Source organism: Octodon degus, unplaced genomic scaffold (assembly GCF_000260255.1).
Source record: "Octodon degus isolate 3935 unplaced genomic scaffold, OctDeg1.0 scaffold00229, whole genome shotgun sequence".
Lineage (NCBI taxonomy): Eukaryota > Metazoa > Chordata > Mammalia > Rodentia > Octodontidae > Octodon > Octodon degus.
The window spans coordinates 1,231,379-1,252,048 of record NW_004524805.1 but is presented as its reverse complement, the minus strand read 5'-3'; the positions used below and the strand labels follow the sequence as shown (position 1 = coordinate 1,252,048).

Sequence of the window (20,670 nt, the reverse complement as noted above, 5' to 3'; positions counted from 1 at the left end):
ACAGGGAAATAACTAGTGATTTGCTGGGGAGATTATGAGCCCCAGGGTCCAACTGCCAAGACTGGTAAGCCCTCTTCCTTCCTGTGTGCAGAAAGAAGTGTTCAACCTGGCTTTCTCATTTCTGGGTCACAAGATCTGATAGTGAAAGCCTTCTAAAATGGAAGGAGGGAGGGTGGAAGGAAGGAAGGGGAAAGATAAGAAAGTAATGAGTATCTTAAAGTATTTTTGCCTTTTACTGAACAAAGGATTTCAACAGTAGTCAGATTGTAGGTATTCAGATTCAGCTGTGGTGTTCACTAGCTGGTTTCCTGGGTGCCATATTTAACATAAACTGCCTCACAGGATTTTCATGAAGATGAGGTAAAACAGCCTTTAAAAAATGCCTAGCAAATAGTGAGCACCCAGAAAAGGTTGTTATACAGCTCATGGGTGGAAATAGGGATTTCATTTCTTATTTGGTTTCTGGGTCCTTCTATAAAATACAAAGTGCACCATAGATGGTGACTGAATAGATGAGAGGATGCTTTCAGGAAAACTGGTGCCTGCAGCGCAGCGCTGTGTCCTGTCAGTGCTCAGAGGCCTTGGTCATACTTATCATGGCATCTCAGATTTGAAGTCTGTAGTATCCTACCCCATGAAATGTCAGGTATATAGTCACTAGTCCAAAGAAATCATTTAGTACAAACATAACTGGTAAGGTGACCTTTAACACAAGGTCCTTTTAAAAGAGGAGCCTTCAGATACAGAAGGGATATAACTGACCTTTGTGCTGTGGCACTCTTTTTTTCTTGGTTTCAGTGTCTCCCACATGTAAAACTGCACGTTGGATCAAAAATATATGGTGAGACTCAGACTACGCGCATGAGAGATCACTCTTACTTACTAATGAAAATAGTAAGCTGGAAGCTGGTGTTCAGATCTATGGAGAGGGTTTACAAACTGGCTGTGGTGACTCTGCAGAATTAAATGGATAATTAATAATAACAATCACAGTATTCTCTCTAGGCCTTGTTTTGTCACTGTGGCTTATTTGGCTGCTATGTATGCATTATTTTACTTAATCCCACCTTATCTAGAGACCATCTTATCTTCATTTACACAAGAAAAAGATTCAAGGAGAATAAGAATTACTCAATATCACACAGATTGTTAAGCCAGGACAATGAGTTATGAAGGGATAAGTTATAAGCCAGATGTCTGTATAATCCCCCTAAGATGGGTCTTTCCCTTAAAATTCTATGATTAGTACTTCACTTGTTAAAAATATTACAAATCCTGTGGTTAAGGGTAGGCTTATGTACAAATAATATTTGGTTTCTTACAATCATTGATAAGATTTCTAGTGTAGAGAGTGCATCAAGTTGGTATTTCATTCATTAAGCGAATGTTGAGTACCTACTGTGTTCCTCCGGGCTTTGTTCCCAAATCAATGAACAAGTCAGGCAAGCCCCTGTTTTCAGAGTAGTTGTGCACTAAGAGAGACAGACAGTAAGGAAGTGAGTCAGTAAATGAGGGTGTCATTTGAGATGGGGCAGTCAGAGAGGAAGGATTTCTACAAGAGAACATTTGGCATGAGCCTGAAGTGGGTCCGTGCCTGCAAAGCGCTTTTCTGGAAGACAAAAGAAGCAGATCCAAGGGGTCCTAGTTGACAGTAGGTTGTTGCTGTCTGGAACAGAGGTAAGATTGTGGCTTACAGGAAGCAGGCCTTACATCATGTAGAACCTTTCGGACCCAGGTGAGAGTCTTAGAGACAACAGATTTGAAGTAGTGTACATAGTCAAATTCACAAGGTAAAAGCTCCCTCCTGTTGCTTATAGGAGTAGAGGAGGAAATAAGCAATAGATGAAAACTCACAGAAACTCCCAGATGGCCCAGAGAGACCACTGAGAACACACATATGTATATGAATTCAGTTGTAATTTGAAAGCCAAGCCAGCAGGAGACGGGCCTGATGAATGTGAGTTGAGGGAAAGATAGAAACCAAGGATGACTTTTGAGTTTTGACCTGAAGAAAGGGTGCTACTCGGGGGAGGGATCAAAGCATGTAACCCAATAAGGAACACAGGGAAGACAGGGATTTGGCAAATGGAGTTGGAACAAATAAAGAGCTGTGGTTTGGATGGGGGCAGTGTAAGCGACCTTAGACATCCAGGGTGGAGTGCTCAGGTGCCCTGCACGCCTGGCCTTGAGTTTGAGAAGTGGTCCAACATTTAAGTCGTTCTATTCTAGGAGGGTTTTTGTGTTTTGGGAGTTCTGGTTCTTATGGAAACTTTCAGTATTTTAGAAGCATTTCTGTTGTTGGAGCTGCCTTTGATCCTTGAGCTGAACACTGGAGAACTTGCTGGGGCGTGCTGGGGTTTCTCACACTCCTGCTGGGTAAGGCGCGTTCTCAGGATGAGCAGACAGGAACTCTCTGCAGCTCTACAGGTTGCCCTAGAGCAGAATACTCCTAAGAAGCTATCTTGACACAGGCAACTGCGTTTATTTGTAGCCTCTTTATTAAGTCTGACAGAGATCTTTATGTTGTTCCCAGGGGAGTTCAGCACAGTAATTAAGATTTAACAAATTGTTCATCATCTTCACATTTAAAAGATTCCTGAAACTAGTCCAGTCATGGCCATGGCAAGTGTCCGTGTTCGTGTCTTGTACATTAAAATTGACCCTGTTGTGCCTTTACTGTATACAAGTGGTCAGTTAGAGCCCCTGTGGACAGCTGGTAGGTTATAAATCAGAGCACTGTAAAGAAGAAGAGATGAATGTGACAGTGTGGAAAAACTTGTAAGCCAAATGCCACTTATTTATGGTATTTGGATTAGCTTCGCTGTTGAACTGACCCTGGCTTATGATATTCCTCCCTTTTTAATTCCAGTTTCCAGAGTCCCTTTTGCTCTATACTTTCAAAAGCACATTTCATCTACTCAAATGCTAGCACAAGCTCTTATGCTCCTGAGTCTATTATTATCTCTAAGTACTCTTGTATTTCTAGTGTCTTCCACATTCTGCTCTATTAGCAAGTCTGATTATGTTTTGTTTTGTTTTTTTCCTTTGGAAGGATTATTTCCCTAGATTCCAGGAATTAGCCAGCATGGCTGGGGGCCTCTGATTAGATGGGATCTTTGGCATCCCTCCCACACACACACGTGATGCCTTGTCATCAAATAGTAGCACCTGCAGTGCCTGGGCTGTGCAGAAGCAAAGATGGTAGGATTGCAGGTAGGCTTTTCAGATGAGTAAATGCCCAAACATGCCCTGGCAAAACCAGTCTTTTCTCCTGCAGTTTAAGAGGAGAAAAGTTACCCAATTTCTCCAGGCCTCTGTTTTCTTCTCTGTAAAATGGGAACAAAGCATCCTACTTCTAATACTGAAATTAGATGAAGCAATACCTGTAAAGCATTTAGCAGAGTATTGCTGTAGTGGTTGACCTATGACAGGTACATTCTCTGTTTTTCTTTTAAAAATAAAAGATGTTAATGTATAAGTTGTGTTTTCTAAACTAAAACTTCAGTATTCAGGTTTAATTGCAGTGTTGCCACTTTGTGATGAATCAGTGGGTTTTGGGTTGCAATTTGGGTACTCATCGCTTCACCATCCCTGACCCAGTGCTTTAAATAAATTCTCTTCCAAGCCCTTTTGTGTCCTTTATTCATCAGGGAACAATAACCACACACTCTGAAAACACGCCTTCCAGCAGGTGGCTATTGACAAAGATCATTCCAACTGGACTAAAAACTAAAAGAGAAATTTAAAAATCCAAGGCACTCTGGAGAAACGGAGTGTCGGAGTTCTCAAAGTGTGCTTCTGGGCTTGCAGCAGCGAGGTCGCTTCCGCTTAGAGCTGTAGATCTCAAAGTCCCTGAATCGGAGCCCTGGAGTAGGGCCTAGGCAATCTGAGTTTCCACAAGCCCAGCTGGCCATGTCAGCGCATCGAAAAACGGGGATCCACAATAGACACTGTAGGCCCGTAGTGTGGAATAGTGCTGCATGTTTCTGTGTGCGTGTGTGTATCTGCATACCAAATGGAGAGAGTATTGTAACTGCCAAAACTGTTCACCAAGCCTGATGATATCAGCAGAACCTTGCTAAACTGCTGATGGATAATTGCCCATTTTTCTTTGGTACTGTTGTCTGAATGGAAATATATCTAGAATATTTATTTTTGATGATTTTGTGCTAAATTCAATTTTTGGGGAAAAAAAATCTAACCTGCCAACTTTATTCTTCTTTTTTCAAGGCAATTCCACTTACTTGGATGACCACGGACCCCCTCCCAGGAAGGTAAGCCCTGTGCTTGTGGTGGTAATTTTTTTTTTTACAGTTTCTGGTGATAGTAGTTCCTGGGCTTCATCAACCCTACCCAGATCCCTCTTGGCCCTGAATCATTGATAAGAAGACAGTAGATGACAGATGTCTGAAGGAAGGAGAGGAACATGAAGAGAGCCAAGTGACAAAGGGGCAGAGCTGTTCCTTCACACATGCTGGAGTGGTGCTGCCGTCACAGTGTAGACCCGTGAAGACCTCTGCAGTTTCTCCTGCTTGCCACTTCCCTTCCCTGTGGGTGAAGGCTGGCTTGCACTGCAGGGCTCTTGGCCTGGGCTCTCCGTGCCTTTGTGCTTTGTGGCAACATTCCCCTCGGTCATCCTCCTGCTGGCCGGCCTGGGTTGCAATCCTTTGCCCAAGGCCTGGCCAGTACCCTGTAAAGCTGCTCTGGCCTGATCTGTGCTCACTTTTGCTTCACCTGCGAGTAATTTTGCTTGACTTTCAGGGGGCAGGACAGTCCAGTAGTGTAACTTCCCACCACTCTCTACTACTTTGATGGGAGCAAAGTACCAGTGAAATAAAACTTGAGAAAAATAGGACAGAATGATCACTGTATATGTTATCTCCTCACCATATTTGCAGTGGACTCATTTTTATTCTAGACTTAAGGCTTTTGTACTATTGGACATCACTTTTTTCTCCTTGGAATAATATTTCATCAATATTGGGACAATAGGTTATGCTTCACAAAATGAAAATGTACCTCTCTCTCTCCTTCTCTCTCTGTCTGTCTCTCTCTCTGTATATATATATATATATATTTTTTTTCTATTTTAAGAATTTCTCTTGATCCCATGAAAGCCTCACTCTCACAGTACTTGACTTTCTTAGTCTTTGATTACTAAGCGCAGTTCCCACATCATGCAGTTGTAAAAACATGGTGAGGAGACAGTCAGACCTCAAGCTAAGGGGCTTTATTCCCTTTATAACTGTGAATCTTGGAAGAAGGTACCTGTGAATGCGACACTGGCTCTGCCACTCCCAGCTCCATAGCATCAGAAAAATTAACAGTTTGATACTCAGATGTTCTTAAAACAATGGGACTAAGAATGTTCCCCACGACACAGGATGGTTGTTGAAAGGGCTGGATGAGCTGACATGTGATAGATCGGGAATCTGCGGCTGCTTCTGCTTCTTTGACTAGGTAATGTTAAGGTTGCTGATGAGTTGCAGGGACTCAAGAATGGCCTCTCATTTAATCTACTGCATGCTTCTTGAGTGCCTATGATGCTGCAGAAGCAGACATTAGAAATAAAAATAAAAAACAAGACCAACAACAAAAGGAACTCGTCTAGAGGAGCAGAAGAACGAGGATGGTGTCTATCCCACGTCCTCCCATCCTTGCATCAACCTCGATGCAGGGGCACGTTAGGTGGTGGCTCTTTGTTGCGTCTTACTGAGTGGAACCACAGGATCTAGAAGTGACTCCTGAACTGTGTCTTGTGGCTCTCAGCCCAGGTTCTTTCCACCAGGCCTGTGCTGTCCAACTTGAACTTCCATAAGAATCACCCAGAGGCTTATTAACAGTCAAATTGCTGGGCCCTTCCCCTAGAGTGTCTGATTTCCTTCATCCCAAGTAAGATCCAAAAACTCAAATTTCTAACAAGCACTTAGAGTTTGGAACCCTACATTTAAGAACCGCTGCCATAAAGGCTATGAAAAAAAAAGAATATCATTTCCTGGCATTTTCTACATTGTTTTCACTGTTAATGGCACAGAGAGACATGGCTTATTATATAAAGGTTACTTGTTCATATAATGGTGACTCGCCATCATCAAGTTTTCCTGTCTCTTACTCCCTGATCCGCAGCTTAAGTTCCCCGTGATCCACAGTAGCAATCAGGCTCTTTCACATTATTTTAGGCCACTTTCAGAGTGAAGCCAGTGCTGTGAACTTTTGTCTAAGTTTGAAAACTGTGAACATAATCTCTTTAAACCAGCAGAAACTTCTCTAATAATAGAGATTCCTTGGCTATAGCTCTCTATTGTCTAGGAGCGGAATAGCAAAACTGTTCCTGAGTTTTTAAGCAGAAGCCATAAGAAGAATACAAAAATGGGTAAAAATAATAGTGGTACGTGGACTTCTCTTCGTCCATGGTTCTGACTTCTGGCGGAGTAAAGTGGAATCCCAGAGGTGGTGAGACCAGATTTCCAGATAAAAGACCTTGGAGTGTTTTGGGTGGGACCCTGGTTGTTTGGAGCTGCAGACCGCTGGCTTCTGGACAGATACGGGGCATCCAGAGGATTGGGGCTCACACATATCTGGAGCGAACCCAGCCTGGCGGGAGAAAGTGAGATCCAGGCCAGACCCATACTTTTCGTATTTGTGTAGCATTCAGCAATAACTTTTTGATGCCAAGACTGAAAGAGTTGTGATCTACATAGAAATAAGAACTTTAAGCCCTGGAAATACACTGAGATTAGAGAACAATCTTATTTTGCTAAAAGTTCAATTTCACAAGTTTCACATTCCGTGAGCAATAGCCATTTAGGGAATGGGGTGTGTCACACAGCACATCCTGAGCATGGGTCCCCATTCTTGCCAATAATTTCATAAGAGAAAAGAATTCCCATTGTTTTTAATTGTGAAATCCCCTTGGACTGCATAGCTCACCTCCATTTCTGTGCAAAGCTGTTATTTCAAGGTAGATGTTTATGTTTTATTTTAAATGCCACTATGTCCCTACCAAAAATTAACAGATAGCTCTCTTTTGACTAAAGTAGAAAGATATCCTTGGATGCACAATTGACTGTGAAATACCAATGATGGTATGATAGTACTTTTTGTAGAATTATACACACGTGTGCATAGCTACAGAGAAAAGTCTGTAGGGTTAGTACTGTTTACGCTGGGTAGGAAGTTTTCAGACTTGTACCTTTTCCTGATACGTTTTTGTATAATTTGGGTTCGTTACAGTAATATGTGTTCCATCTAAAACTCAGAGAAAGCAATTTCCTGATGTAAGAGATTAAAGTTGGGTTTAAAAGCTGCCGGTGTCCTCAGCCTTCTGAGCAGCCAGCCCACTGTGAGCTTGGCATCTCCCGCTCCTTAACTGGATTTCGCCTGGAGCGTGAATACCTGGTGGGGGCAGCAGGCATCAGCAGTGATAAGTTCTATTGGTGATAAATTGATAACGGTTATCGTTTCACGTGTATTAGGTTCTCAGATCTGATAGATAAGCAGAGCAACTCAGGGATAATAAAATCACTATGCGTGGCTGATGTGTATCTTTCCCTTTCTGCCAAGCACTATGTGAAGCGCTTCACAAGTAAAATTTACTCTCCATAAGACTCTAGAGGAAGTAATTTTTAATCCTTATTTTACAGATGAGGGAACTGGATCTTAGGGAGGCTCACTAATTTGCCAAAGGTCATGCACTAAGTGTTAGACTTGGGCTTCCAGCCCAGGGCTGTAGAGCTCCAGGGCCTATACTTTTAACCTTTTGTTTGCTTTTCCTTGGTGCTGGGGGTCAAACCCAAGGACTTGTAAATGCTGGGCCAGTGCTCTTAACACTGGAGTACACTCCCAGCTCCTAACCTTTTCAAGGTGACAAATTTAGGTAGAAATACAATAAACTTTTACATTTTACATTTAAAAATAAGAACTTGATACACTGATTAAAATAAACATGAATTTAGCCTCCAGTATTCCAGGAAAAAAAATTAATTACCATTTACTGTGAGAGTTCAGTGGACTTTTAAGTTTTTAAAATCTGTTCTTGCCGGGGAGATGACTCAATGGAATAAGCGCTTCCCTAGCAAGTGCAAGGGTCTGAGTTCAATCCCCGGTTCTGAAAAAAAAAAAAAAAAAAAATCTGTTCTTTCCCTTCTCCTTTGTCCGTGTCTTTCCATGGCCTGTGTATATGAACCTACTCTTACCATTTGTCCATTTTCAAGCAGTATGTAAAGTAAAATTTTGGTATCTGAATATCACGAAAGGTGAAAGAATACTACTCCACATTCATTTAGCAAAAGTTGGTGGGACAGGTTCTTTTCACAAACATGTCATTTCCTGAGGTCCTGCCTCTTCAGTGACACTTATAAGAATGCCATGTTTTCCTTTTGTCCATATGAATGTGTTGTCCATCCTTAGATTCTTGGGCGTGTAGGATATCGCCACCTGAAGACTTCCAGTTTAGTTTCATGTTCGTGATCAAGTTCACTGTCATGCTTATTGGGTGTGTTTGTGACTCTTTGTAATCATCTCTAATTCCTTTAGTGTTTGTGAAGCCTTTCCTTCTGTCACTTTTCTTCACTTTGGAAGTAGAGTGAGGAATGAAAAATTTGAACTCTCTACTGAATCTCAAAGTGCAAAAGCACTTGGGGAGTATAGCTCAGTGACAGAGCACTTATCTAGCTTGAGTGAGGCCTGGCTCAAGCCTTAGCACCACAATCAATAAATACCACAGAGATGCTGTTCCAAGTCTGTTTTTTTTTTTCTTGTAGCACTGTACAATGAGTAGTGCAGTAAGAAATATGAAAGGTAACGTAACAATTTATTTCACTGGCAAATCATTCCCATAAACCTGCACTATTTAGTACAGTACTATAGCTGTTAGGCCATGTAGCTATTTACTTTAAATGGCGGTATAGCTCAGCAGACTAAGCACTTGCTCAAGGAAGCGCAGGGCCCAGGGTTCAATCCCTGGCACCACATGCCATGCCGGCCCCACTTTCAGGCACGCTGAGCCGGTGATGAAGTCTGGGCATGGTGGCGCATGCCTGTAATCCCAGCCCTGGGGAGGCAGAAAACAGGAGGATCACTGCGAGTCCAAGCTATGTAGTGAGACCCTGCACACACATACACAAAAATACAGGTTGTACGAGCCTTATTTCAGATTTTCTCTGTAGCGAGGTGTGGCTAGTTTTTCTGATGCATTGGGCAGCACAAAACGGAACACTGAGGTCACCAATAACTATATCATTGGAGAGCAGTATTCTAATATTCTACCATTCTTCCATGTTTCCACTATTTTAGTCTTTTTAAAACACTTAAAGATAATGATACATAATGACAGGGTAATTACTCCTACGATGTTTAAATTGCCCAATGTTAAAAATAGGAAAGAATCACTAAAATCTCCTAATGAGTCTTTTCTTTTAGGAGCTTAGTGGACCCATATGGTTATTACAGTGTATCAAACAATTTTTTTTTCTTTTTTCCTTTGGAAAATCTTTTTCTAAGAAAGAGTAAGGTTATGAAATACTAACCCAGAAAGGAGGTGTGTGGTTCAGTGGTAGGGTACTTGCCTAGCATGTGCCATGTGCTAGGTTTTATCTCTAGTAGCACAAAAATGGTTTTAAAAAACTAATACATATAACTAATTGGAGATTTTAAAAAATCTTTTTAAAAAACTAAAATTGGATCTAGTGGATTCTGATGGTTTATTAAAGGGTAAGTTATATTACTGATGTCCGCTTTATTACTGATGTCTGCTTTTGTATACTATACAAAGTACTTTTTATATGAAGACCTGTATTTTTCTATACAAAGTAATATGTGAGATAGTATCAATAGTTAAAATTGTATTTTAAAATGGGGTCATTAGAAGAGGGCGCAATTTGTTATGCTGAACAGGCATTCTACACATGACTGAGAAGTGGTGACACTGGGATAACAGGACTTGTATAAAAGCTAATTGTGTGGCAGTGAATAGTTGCTCAGTAGAGCAGTCCTTCTCATCTACTTCCCTGAAGCTGATTTCTGTTTAGAATCAGTTAATTATTGAGTGCTTTATTTGTCCCAAGAACCAGGAAGACTCACAAAGTATCATGGGTGACCTTTGTCCTCTGGTGGTTTACCGTTTCATTCACTGTATAATTTGATGGAATCAGATTCCAAAAGCATACGGTTCTACATTTGGTAGATTCTTTGTGTGTGTGTGTGTGTGTGTGTGTGTGTGTGTGTGTGTGTGTGTGTTTTAAGGAAGGGTCTACAGGGTGTTCAGGGTCTCACTACTAGATCAGACTCATAATGATCACCTATTTACAGCCTCCCAAGAGCTGGGATTGCAGGCACATATCACCATGCCCAGTCCTAATTGCCACTGGGGATCAAACCCCCAGTCCCTGTGCCTGCTTGCAGGTGCTTTAAACCACTGAGCTATTTGGCTGGCCCTACATTTGGTAGATTCTTGTATCTACATCACCCCACACAGATAACCATTCATTTGGTCAAACATAAATTATGCACAAAAACTGTGCTGGTCTCCCCTTCGGGGCTAGGGCCAAAGGGCTGCAGGAGGCTTAGTCTCTGCCTTGATGGACTGCCAGCTTCGTGGGGAGGATTGGCTGGTAAAGAGGGCTGTGAGTGTGGTGAGAAGGACACACACAGTGTAGACGTAGGAGGCTCAACCTAACTTTTCCAGAAATGAGTCCTGAAAGCTGAGGAGAAGAACTAACCAGGTCAAGGAGGATAGAGTGGAGAGATAAGGAAGAATAGGCCTCACTATTGGGGCTTGAAGAGCTGTTGATGGGAAACAGAGCTATGAAGCGCATTGAGCAGCTTGGCTTTAATAGAAAAGACAAAGTGACCTAGGCAAGGAGATAAGGACCGTGAATAACTGTGAACAGGCAAAGCTGAAGCAGAAAAGTAGTGATTAGTCACAAATTCAGTTGTGAATGGTACTGAGGATTGAACTGTGCCTTTCCAAAATGTACATTGAATCTTAAGCCTGGAACCCACGAGGTTGAACCTACTAGGAAAGAAGCTGTGATACAAGTAAGATGAGGTCACACTGGAGTAGGGTGGATCCTAAGTCCAGTGTGTCTGATAACTTTATATAAAAAGAGGCTGTCACAAATTGTGCTGCTATAAACATAGGCGCACATATGTTTTCAGCTCTTCTGGGAAAACTCCCAATAGGGGGATAGCTGGTTTGAACTGGATTTCCAGTCCTAGAATCTCCATGCTGATCTCCATAACGGTTGCACCAGTCTGCATTCCCACCAGCAGTGGTGAAGGGTTCCTTTTCCCTACAGCCTCTCCAACATTTGTTGTTGGGTGATTTCTTTGTGATAGCCATTCTTTCTGGGGTGAGATGGTATCTCAGGTTGTTTTAATTTGCATTTCACAGATGGCTAGTGATGTGGGCCATTTTTTCATGTATTTATTAGCTTCTAGAAAAATGAGGTATAAAAAGTAAAACCATATTAATATGCTGAGCTGTAAAAGGCTCAAGTCAACAACTTCTGACATTACCAGTCATGTGGATAACTCACTACTCTTATAGACTACTGGACTATATTGGATTACTTTGCTGAATTCATGCACCTACAATATATGAATGGCAATGGAATACCCATCTCTGACAAAAGTAAACAAAAAAGATATAAATGATATGTATATATATATCTGTATATACAAAATAGTTAACATAGATATACAGCTACTTTCTCTTAGTTCAATGAGAGGAAAGTTTTGAACTAATAGTGTTTAGACAAGATATCATGTCTGCATCTTGTAATATGATTAACTACTACAGAGACAATATGCAATGTATTAATTATTGTAACTGATCTACTAACCTGTTTTGAGAACAAAAAAGAGGGACATTCAGGCACAGAGTCAGAAACACAGAGAGAGAGCACCATTATGCTCCCTCAGCCCAGGCACACCAAAGTTTGCTGTTAACTTTGGGGGCAGGAGAGAGGCTGGAGCAGCTTCATCCACTGAGACTCCTGAGAAACTGCCAACCCTGCCCACACCTTCACTTCAGAGTTCTGAGCTCCTGGACAATGAGAGGGTAAATTCCTATTGTGTGTGTGTGTGCTTTTTTTTTTTTGTTTGTTTTGTTTTTGTCTTTTTTTTGAGACAGGGTCTTGCTATGCAGTTCAGGCTGGCCTTGAGCTCTCTTTGTAGTCCAGATTGGTCTCAAACTTGCCACGATTCTCCTGTCTCAGTCTCTTGAGTACTGGGAGTACAGACACGAACCACCATGTCCAGCCAAATTCCTATTGTTTTAAGGCACCCTGTTTGTGATACTTTGTTACAACAGCCCTAGAAAGTAATATAAATGGAATGAATTTGGTATCTTCAATTATCAGGACTGCAATGTATTTTGCTCACTGCTAGACATTTTTGGTTTGATATAATAAACAAGAAAACTACCTCTAGAAGCCTATCATTAGGATAATTCACATGCATTTTTAAAAGATCCAATACTACTCAGGTTTCCCAACCTTCCTTCTTCACTTTTCCTCCTAATTTTCATGTCTTTAGCAGGGTAGTGATCCCAACATTTTCATCTGTTTCTTCAATTGGAAATTCATTTCTAATAAAACTGATAAAATTAGAAGATCAAATAACACTAACACAATCATTGTAAAGCATTTTAACACCCCATTCCTGCGAAGAGATAGGTCAACTAAACAAAGCACCAATAAAGAACTATCACAGCTGAACACACCCTTGAGCACATGGATTTAATGGATGTATAGCGTATTCCACCGCTCTACAGAAAGTATGCATTCTTTTCAGCAGCACATGGTACTTTTTGTAAAGTAGATCATATACCAGCGCATAAAGTCCACTTAAGTAAATATAAAATAATTGAAATCACCCTGTGTGTAATAAAGCCTTAGAAGGCGCAGGGCATTTTGGCCGCATCTTGGGAATCTTACAGCTTTAAGAACAAAACTGGGAATAATCAAGATAGCTATGTGCAGTTCAGCAACCTGTTGGGATTTGAGGATGCATCTTCTGGAGGATCAAGTAGGTAAAACACTTAAAGACAAGTGTAGGAAAGAATGTTCTAAACAAAGCCTCAGTCACATAAGAAATAGCAACAAAAATAAGCAAGTGGTATTAGATCAGACTGAAAAAATTCTTTGCAGCAAAAGAATCATGAGTAGAATGAAGAGACAACCTTCAGAATGGAAAAAAATTGCTAACTACTCTTAAGACAGAGGACTAATACGTACAATATGCAAAGAGCTAAAAAAAAAAAAAATTAAACCACCTAAAATAAAAGAGCCTCAGTCACCAAATGGACAAGAGCAATGAACAGACACTTCACAAAGGAAGAAACACAAATGGTCAACAAATATGTGGGGGAAAAAGTTCTACATCTTTGGCCATTAGAGAAATGCAAATTAAAAGAGTGCCAAGATTCCATCCTGCTCCCTCAAGAATGGCAACTGTTAAGAAATCAAGCAATAACAAATGCTGATGTGGCCATGGGGGAAGAGGGGCCCTTCTTCATTGTTGATGGGAATGCAGACTAGTTCAGCCATTTTGAAAATAGGATTTCTCAAAGAACTGAAATTAGAAATTCCCTGTGACCCAACTGTCCGCCTGGTAGGGCTTCTCCAAAGAGCTTAACTCCCTGTACTACAGTGATACCTGTGTGACAGTGTTTATAGAAGCCCAGTTTATAACAGCTAAATCCTGGAAGCCGCCTATATACCCACTGACAGATGATTCGAAAAAGAAAATGCAATACTACTTGGCTATAAAGAATGACAGATTTGACATATTTGTAGGGTAGTAGATGTACCTGGAAGAAATAATGCTGAGTGAAATAAACCAGACACAAAAGCTTAAATACTGTGTGGTATCTCTCATTTGAGTGAGCAAAGCACAAACACAGAGAATGATAATGGGTAGATGGAAGGGGACAAGTTGACAGATGTCTTTCACTAAGGAGGTGGTTCAAGGGAGTAAGTGTGAAGGATGAATAGGAGGGGATGGGGAGATAAGTATCATACTGATACGCCAGGTGCAGGAACCAGGTAACCTCAATTAATGTAGATGTCGTATGCTTTATAATGACCTAAGCTTAGTAATTTCAAGAAAGATTGCATAGGGAAACTGGAGGAGGCCGGAGGTAGGAGGAGGGAAGGGAAAGGGGATTTAAAAAAAAAAACAAAAACAAAAAAAAAACAAGCTGCAGTGTTTACATTATGACCACTTCCCAAGATGATTGTAAAATGTATGAACTGCAAACATGTACTGATAAAATTTAAAAAAAACAAATTCATTTCTACATTTTTGTTATTTTACATACAAAAATCATCTTATGTAATATATTTGTCTCTGAAAAGAACTTCAGCAACAGTGATTTCTAGAGAAAGGTATCAAAGGAAGAGTCCTATTGGCACAGGATGAAGGACAGTAAAGAAAGACAGTAATGGTCTGTTGCCTTTTAAAAAATATGTCCTGACTTCTATAAAGGAAGTCTCAGCATAACATTTACTATCACCACCAAGTCCTTAAGAAAGATTGCATCTTTGTTTCTGTTTTGTTTGTTCTCTTTCAACAGTTCCTTTAAACTAATAACCCCATTAGCAGAAAGATCGAGTTTTTGTTTGTTTGTTCTCTAGTGAAGGAACTAGGGTCACTCCTTTGTTCAGCTCTAAAGAGGAAAACCCAAATATTTCATAATCATCGCAAATTCTTATGGAAGGTATTGAGAGCACAATTACTTTCAGATTATTGGCCCAAGCATCAATCGACTAGAAGGTTTCTAGAGCCAGAAATCCCCATGCTCCTGAAGGCAGGATTACTGGATTTGTGTGCACACATGGTCTCCTTTGGTCAGAATCATTTTTTACTTGGAGGAGTAAGACTAAGACTTAAGAAAATAATAAATTTATTGTTTTTATTTCCCCAAACCTCAAAACGTATTTTTTAAAGATGTAGACATGACCATTCGCCTTGTTTTCCTCTTGTCGGTGAAGACCAGCAAGAAGCAAATAGATCTCTGCAATGGAATGGGTTGTGCAGTCCTGTCCTGTGTAGCCTGCTACCGTATGGTAGCCCCTCATGGGTCCTGGCTATTGATAAGTGATTTTGCCTTGTATTTAGGGTTCTTCTTGTCCTCTGTAATAGCATCTGATGGGGTGAAGACTCACACTGTCTGATTTTCTTTGAAAAATAAGTAATTGGTAATCTCAACAAGTTTATATATCTTCTCATTTTTATCTAACGCAAGAACAGTGAAATGTTTCGTAGTTATTTTTAAATTATGAAGCATTCCAACCAAAATATTACCTTAGCAAGACTAATAAAACATATACCCGATACACTCCAGGTACCACCCACTTTGGTTTAACATATGCTGCTCTGTTAACTTGCTAGGTGCTTCATCCTGACTTTTGTGTTCATTCTTGATACCTGTAGGGCTGAAGAGCGTGCATTTTGGTGTCAGAGTTCAGTTCAAATCCAGGACACATAGCTGTGGCTAGTTACCCTAGAACATAAACTTCCTTTTTGAACTTTGATTTTTCCATTTCTGAAAAAGGAAGCCACCCTCCTATCCGATTGTTAAATGGGACAACTGAAAAAGATGGTGCCAGACACAGAGCAGTGCATTCCAGGTACTACAGGTTTTCCTTTATGAAAGTTTCTACAGATTCTAGTAACTTGATTTACTATAACTAGAGAAAGCCTTACTCTCAGCCCACCACGCCCTGCCCCATTTTCTTTTGCTTTTGGTAAGGAATTCCATGCCCCTTGGCATGCCGATATCATCTTTTCTAAATTGAGACTCACAATGTGTGCGTCTCATGGTTGTACGCTCCTCCTGTTATTCATATGAGCTAGTTTGGCACACAAAGCACAACCTTTATAATCACCAGCCCCTTTGCTTTTCTTAAGCACATATTGTTCTCTGTGTCCAAATTTGACTTTTCCCAAAGTCCTTAAAAAAAAGAGAGAGAGAGTGAAGCAGCTTTCAATTTTATGGAAGAATCAATCGCTCTGCATAATAGGTTTGTGTTTAATGATTCATGATAAATATATTAGGTTTCGAGAAGAACTGGGTATTAGGAATCGGCTTCACTCTGATGGGCATGACCTTGAAGGAGTCCCTTCTACTCTCTCATGGTTTTGATCATTGAAAATGGTCAACAAATTAATGACTTGAATATTTTATTTTTAAAACATTTCAAGAGCTTCTGAACCTGGTGTGTGCTTTATGTTTGGGTATTTTGTAGGAGGCAGGCAGTTATTAGCTTAGAAGGTGAAATACTCTGCAAAAGGGAGACCAAGCTTATATAATAGGGTCTGCTTCTTATTCCAGAGTGCCCTGTATTCATGCCTCGTTCTTAGCTCACACTCATCACAGCTCCTAATCCATTAATGTGGAAGCTTTTGGCTCAGCAAAGCTGACTCTTGAGATTTTCAGCCTTCGTGGAGATCTCTGTCCAAGTACAGGCACAGGACTTTTTCTAAATTTATTTTATGAGCGTGTAATGTGTCCGCACTTTCCCCAAAAGAACATAATGAATCCATTCTTCCTCCACAAATGTTTAGTGCTATTAAGCACATCTTCCTTGTCCATTTTGTTATTAAAAAATTCTGTGAAGCCACAGGTTTAAAAATATGCGGTTTATGTAATCGTTCTTCTCGTGTCTTCCCCGCCCTGTTCCCCAGGGGCTCCTCAACACAGATAGGATGGTATCCAAACCTTCCCGAAATCAGCACGGTTGTAATCAAGGCCTGGACTCCTTGTTAGGGTTGGACTGCCTTTAACAAAAACTTCAAATGAAATCTCTAAATGAATCATTAAATGTTAAAATTGCATTGTTGTTGAAAAGCATATTTAATCAAGGAATTGCTGCAATAAATTAAGAAAACTTAATGCCACCATTCTAGTGCGGAAAAACATTTGCCTTGGGGTTTTCAAAGCTGAAGTAACTTAATCATGTTAGCAGCTCCCAATACAGCTAATTTTCTTCTTGCTTGTTTTATTTCTTTCTTGACCTTCTGATCAAGTTTTTTGGGTTTTTTTTAAAAAAATCATCCACAATTCTATTTTACTTTAATTTGGCAAGCATAGAAAATCATAGATTTGAGCTGACAAGTAATAACACCTACTGCTACCTGGTGGAAACAACCAAACTGCACAATTTTTCATGATCCTGCTCAGTCTACAGAGTGTATTAAATATATTGAAACCTTGTGTATCATCGACGGCAGGTATTTTGCTAGTGGTTTTAGGTTTGATCAAAGTTATGTGTACATGCAATGCACGGAGTTTAAAGAACTGAATGGCTCGTGGGTGTGTCATGAGAAGCTGGTACTTGACTATACCCTTCACGGCATTCACTGTTCACTTCGACTCTTTTAACTGATTCTTTAGTATTATGGCTCATATCTCTGCATGTCCTGATCATGTTTCCTAATCTTGATTTTATGTAGCTTTGGGCCCGGCCCACTGACATCATTCTCTGGAACAGAAGGATTTACCTCTTCCATCACACCCACCACTTTCCTTCAATCCCCTACTCTCCTGGCACCGGAGACACTGCCCATCCCTGTACTCTTAACCTAGGTGTGTTTTATTGGGTCTAATACAATGCCCAATGTTTTTATTGTTAAAAATAGGTCAATAATAGTGGCAGCTGGGCCACTGCACTGTTTTATTTCCCTGCTTTGTTTTTTTCTTGTCTTTATTACAAGTGATGGGCTTGTCTGTAAATTTATTTATATGCTTTTTTTCTGGTCCCAAATTTATCCCTAGTGTCTCTCCCACTTGGGGGAGAGTTGCCCTCTAGCACTTCTAGCTGTTCCATGGGTTCTACCTGTTCCATGTTGGTGAAGTCTCACAGGGCCGCCCCGCGTGCCCCTAGAGGCCTGGGTTCTCTCTCAGCCACTGCTCTGATGCCTCTTGATCTCTTTGTGTTCTCTTCTACATTTGCTCCCATTTCCTGTATACCATGTTGTGTTAGTTTCCTAATAGCACAAAAATTAGCATAAACTTACTGATTTAATACAAACTTATTGTGTTGTAGTTCTGGAGGTCAGAAATTCGAACAGGTCTCACATGATGAAGGCCAAGGTGTTAGTAGGACTGCTCCTCAGAAGTACTCATGAACAGTTCATTTCCTTGACTTTTCCAAATAATGGAGAAGTCGTAGAGGCCACCAGCATTCCTTGGTCCCTTTCCCTATATCCAAATCTGTCAGTGTAGTACCTTCAAATCTCTAATTCTTTCTTCTTCCACTTATGAATACAGTACTCCTGTGATCTTTTTAGGCCCTTCCTGGATACTGTGCCCATTGCAAGACCCATAGTTATCATATCTGCAAAATCTCTTTTGCCATATAAGGTGTATAACATAGTGACACATTCTGAAGTTTGGGACAAGGTTGTCCTAGCTGTTAGTCTGCCTTCCATCCATACCTTCCTCTGGCCTCAGTCTCCAGGGACTGCCTGGAGAAGACTGCGAATAATACAGATTTTCTGAAAATATCTTTATTTTTATCTTTGATTAATACTTGGACAGAACATAGAATTCCAGATTAGAAATCTAAATCAATCGTAATAGGAAGGGTGATCCAGTTATCATAACCTCTAAAATCTTAGCAGGTTCACACATTAAAGTTTATTTCTTGCTTATATGAGATCCTATGTGGGTCTAGTGGCTCTTAGGAAAGCCTCCTTCATGACTTCCTGGTGGATCGAGGCTGTTTATGTCCTGTGACCTCACCATCTCAGCAGAAGACCTTTGTGTCATTATAGAGAGACAGAGGGAGTGGAGGGACATGCAGAGAATTTTCAGTCCTTCAGTTTGGAAATGACATATACAGGCATTTCTAAAGAGTATATTGCCTACACCTGACCATAGAGTCAGCTCAACTGCCAGGGATTGGAAAGTATAGCATGTGAATTCCCTGACCATAAATTCTTCTGTCACAAAGTCATTGCCACTAGAATTTTAAAGTCATTGCCCATTTCATTTTAGCTTCCAGCATTTCTGTTGGGAAGATTGATTCTTGGCCCTCTGTCTGAAAAATCTAGTCTATTCCAATGGAAGTTCTTATTCTTACTGTTCTGAGTTTTATGGCTTTGTGCTTTGTTGGTTTTCATTGAGTGTTCAGGGGACTTGGTGAAAATTTGAACCTGGGAACCAGTGTCCTGGAAAATCGCCTTACATTTTTTCACTGAGGTTTTGCCTCCTAGAGTTTAGTTATGATTTTCTGGACCTCCTCTTATTTGCACGTTGAGCCTCCAGGTCTAATTTTGTCTTTTTTGTTTTGCTATGTGGAAAAATTTCTCAAATCCCAACCCTTCCTGTTCTTGTATTTTTAATTTCTGAGAGCTTTGTTGTTATTATTCTCTGAATGTTATCATAAAGTTCTTTGATTCCATATAGGGCCTTCATCCTTCATGCAGAAAGGTTACTCTTAGATTTATTATTATTCTTAATTATTTTGGTTGCTACTCTAGATAAAATCTTTCTCCCACTGTATTTCAATGTGATTGTTGTCCTAGTCTCTTTCTCTTCACTAGGACAAAATGCCTAACATCTACGACTTAAAGGAGGAGAGGTTTGTTGTGGCTGACAGTTTAGAGGGGATTCAGTCCTTCATCACCAGCTCCAAAGCAGGAAAGGTGCAGTAGAGGGACCTGGGAGAGGAATGCTGCTCACATTGTGGTGGCCCGAGGGACGAGGGAAGAGGAGGAAGATTCGCCCTTCTACGGTGCCAGCGACTCAGCCGTTGCAACCCGGCTCTCCCACCTTACAGAGCAGTTAGCTGTGTATGCATAAGTGGGTTAGTCCACCGGCGACTGCAGTGTCCCCACAGTGCAGTCACCCTTTGGAGCCCCTTCTCTGAATACGTGAAACTTCTTTTTTGTGCCGAGAATCAAACTCAGGACCTTGTACTTGCCAGGCAGGTTCTGTGCTGCTGAGCTGTATCCCCAGCCTGAACATACGAAACTTCTGGGGGACATTGTGGGTCTCAACCATAGCAATAGCTATGATACTGAAAAACTATTGATTTTTGTGTTTTATAGTCATGGTACTATTCTTTTAATAATTTTGCATTTTTAAAAAAATGGGGAGTGACACAATTGACACAACATTCATTTTATCGTTTTTATCTAATCTGTCTCAAGTTTTATAGCATTATCCAAAATACAATATGAAATAATATGAAGTCTGTGATTCGGGAATGCATATTAAATGGCATTGGGCCACCCATATTTACAGCCTGTATCTGGCACATAATAGTGCTCAGTAAATGTCATCAACTGAGTGAATGGTGGTTATAGCATCTCTTTGCTTTGTTTGAAGTTTTGATGATGATAGCACAAGTGTTTTCCCGTTAGTAATACTGATTTTTTAGTTTAAAGTTAAATCTATGTTAATACAATATCTTTTAAAAATTTATAAAAGCATACAGTTATTCAAAAGATTATTTGTGGTTTGTCATCCTGCACACTAAAAATGTATTAATTTGAGTTACCTTAATTTAGCTTTGTTTTAGAAATTAATAGGAAGAAAAACTGATTGGAACAGACAGGTTGCTAAGTGATACTTTTTCAGTCAATGTTTGGTTTTGCTTAATGTTTTTTTACTGGTGACCCAGAAGAAGAAATACTCAGAGAAATCTCTGAATTTGA

At 40.4% G+C, this 20,670-nt stretch overlaps 1 protein-coding gene across 2 annotated transcripts in view; it reads left to right on the top strand.

Annotated features, from left to right (window-relative positions):
- Ust (uronyl 2-sulfotransferase) overlaps positions 1 to 20,670 on the top strand; it is a 312,684-nt gene that overhangs the window by 108,317 nt on the left and 183,697 nt on the right. For both annotated transcript variants that reach the window (XM_004645481.2, XM_023705778.1), the window contains exon 2: positions 4,231 to 4,274. In XM_004645481.2, the coding sequence (XP_004645538.1) occupies positions 4,231 to 4,274 (44 nt within the window). The remainder of the gene's footprint in view (positions 1 to 4,230; positions 4,275 to 20,670) is intronic.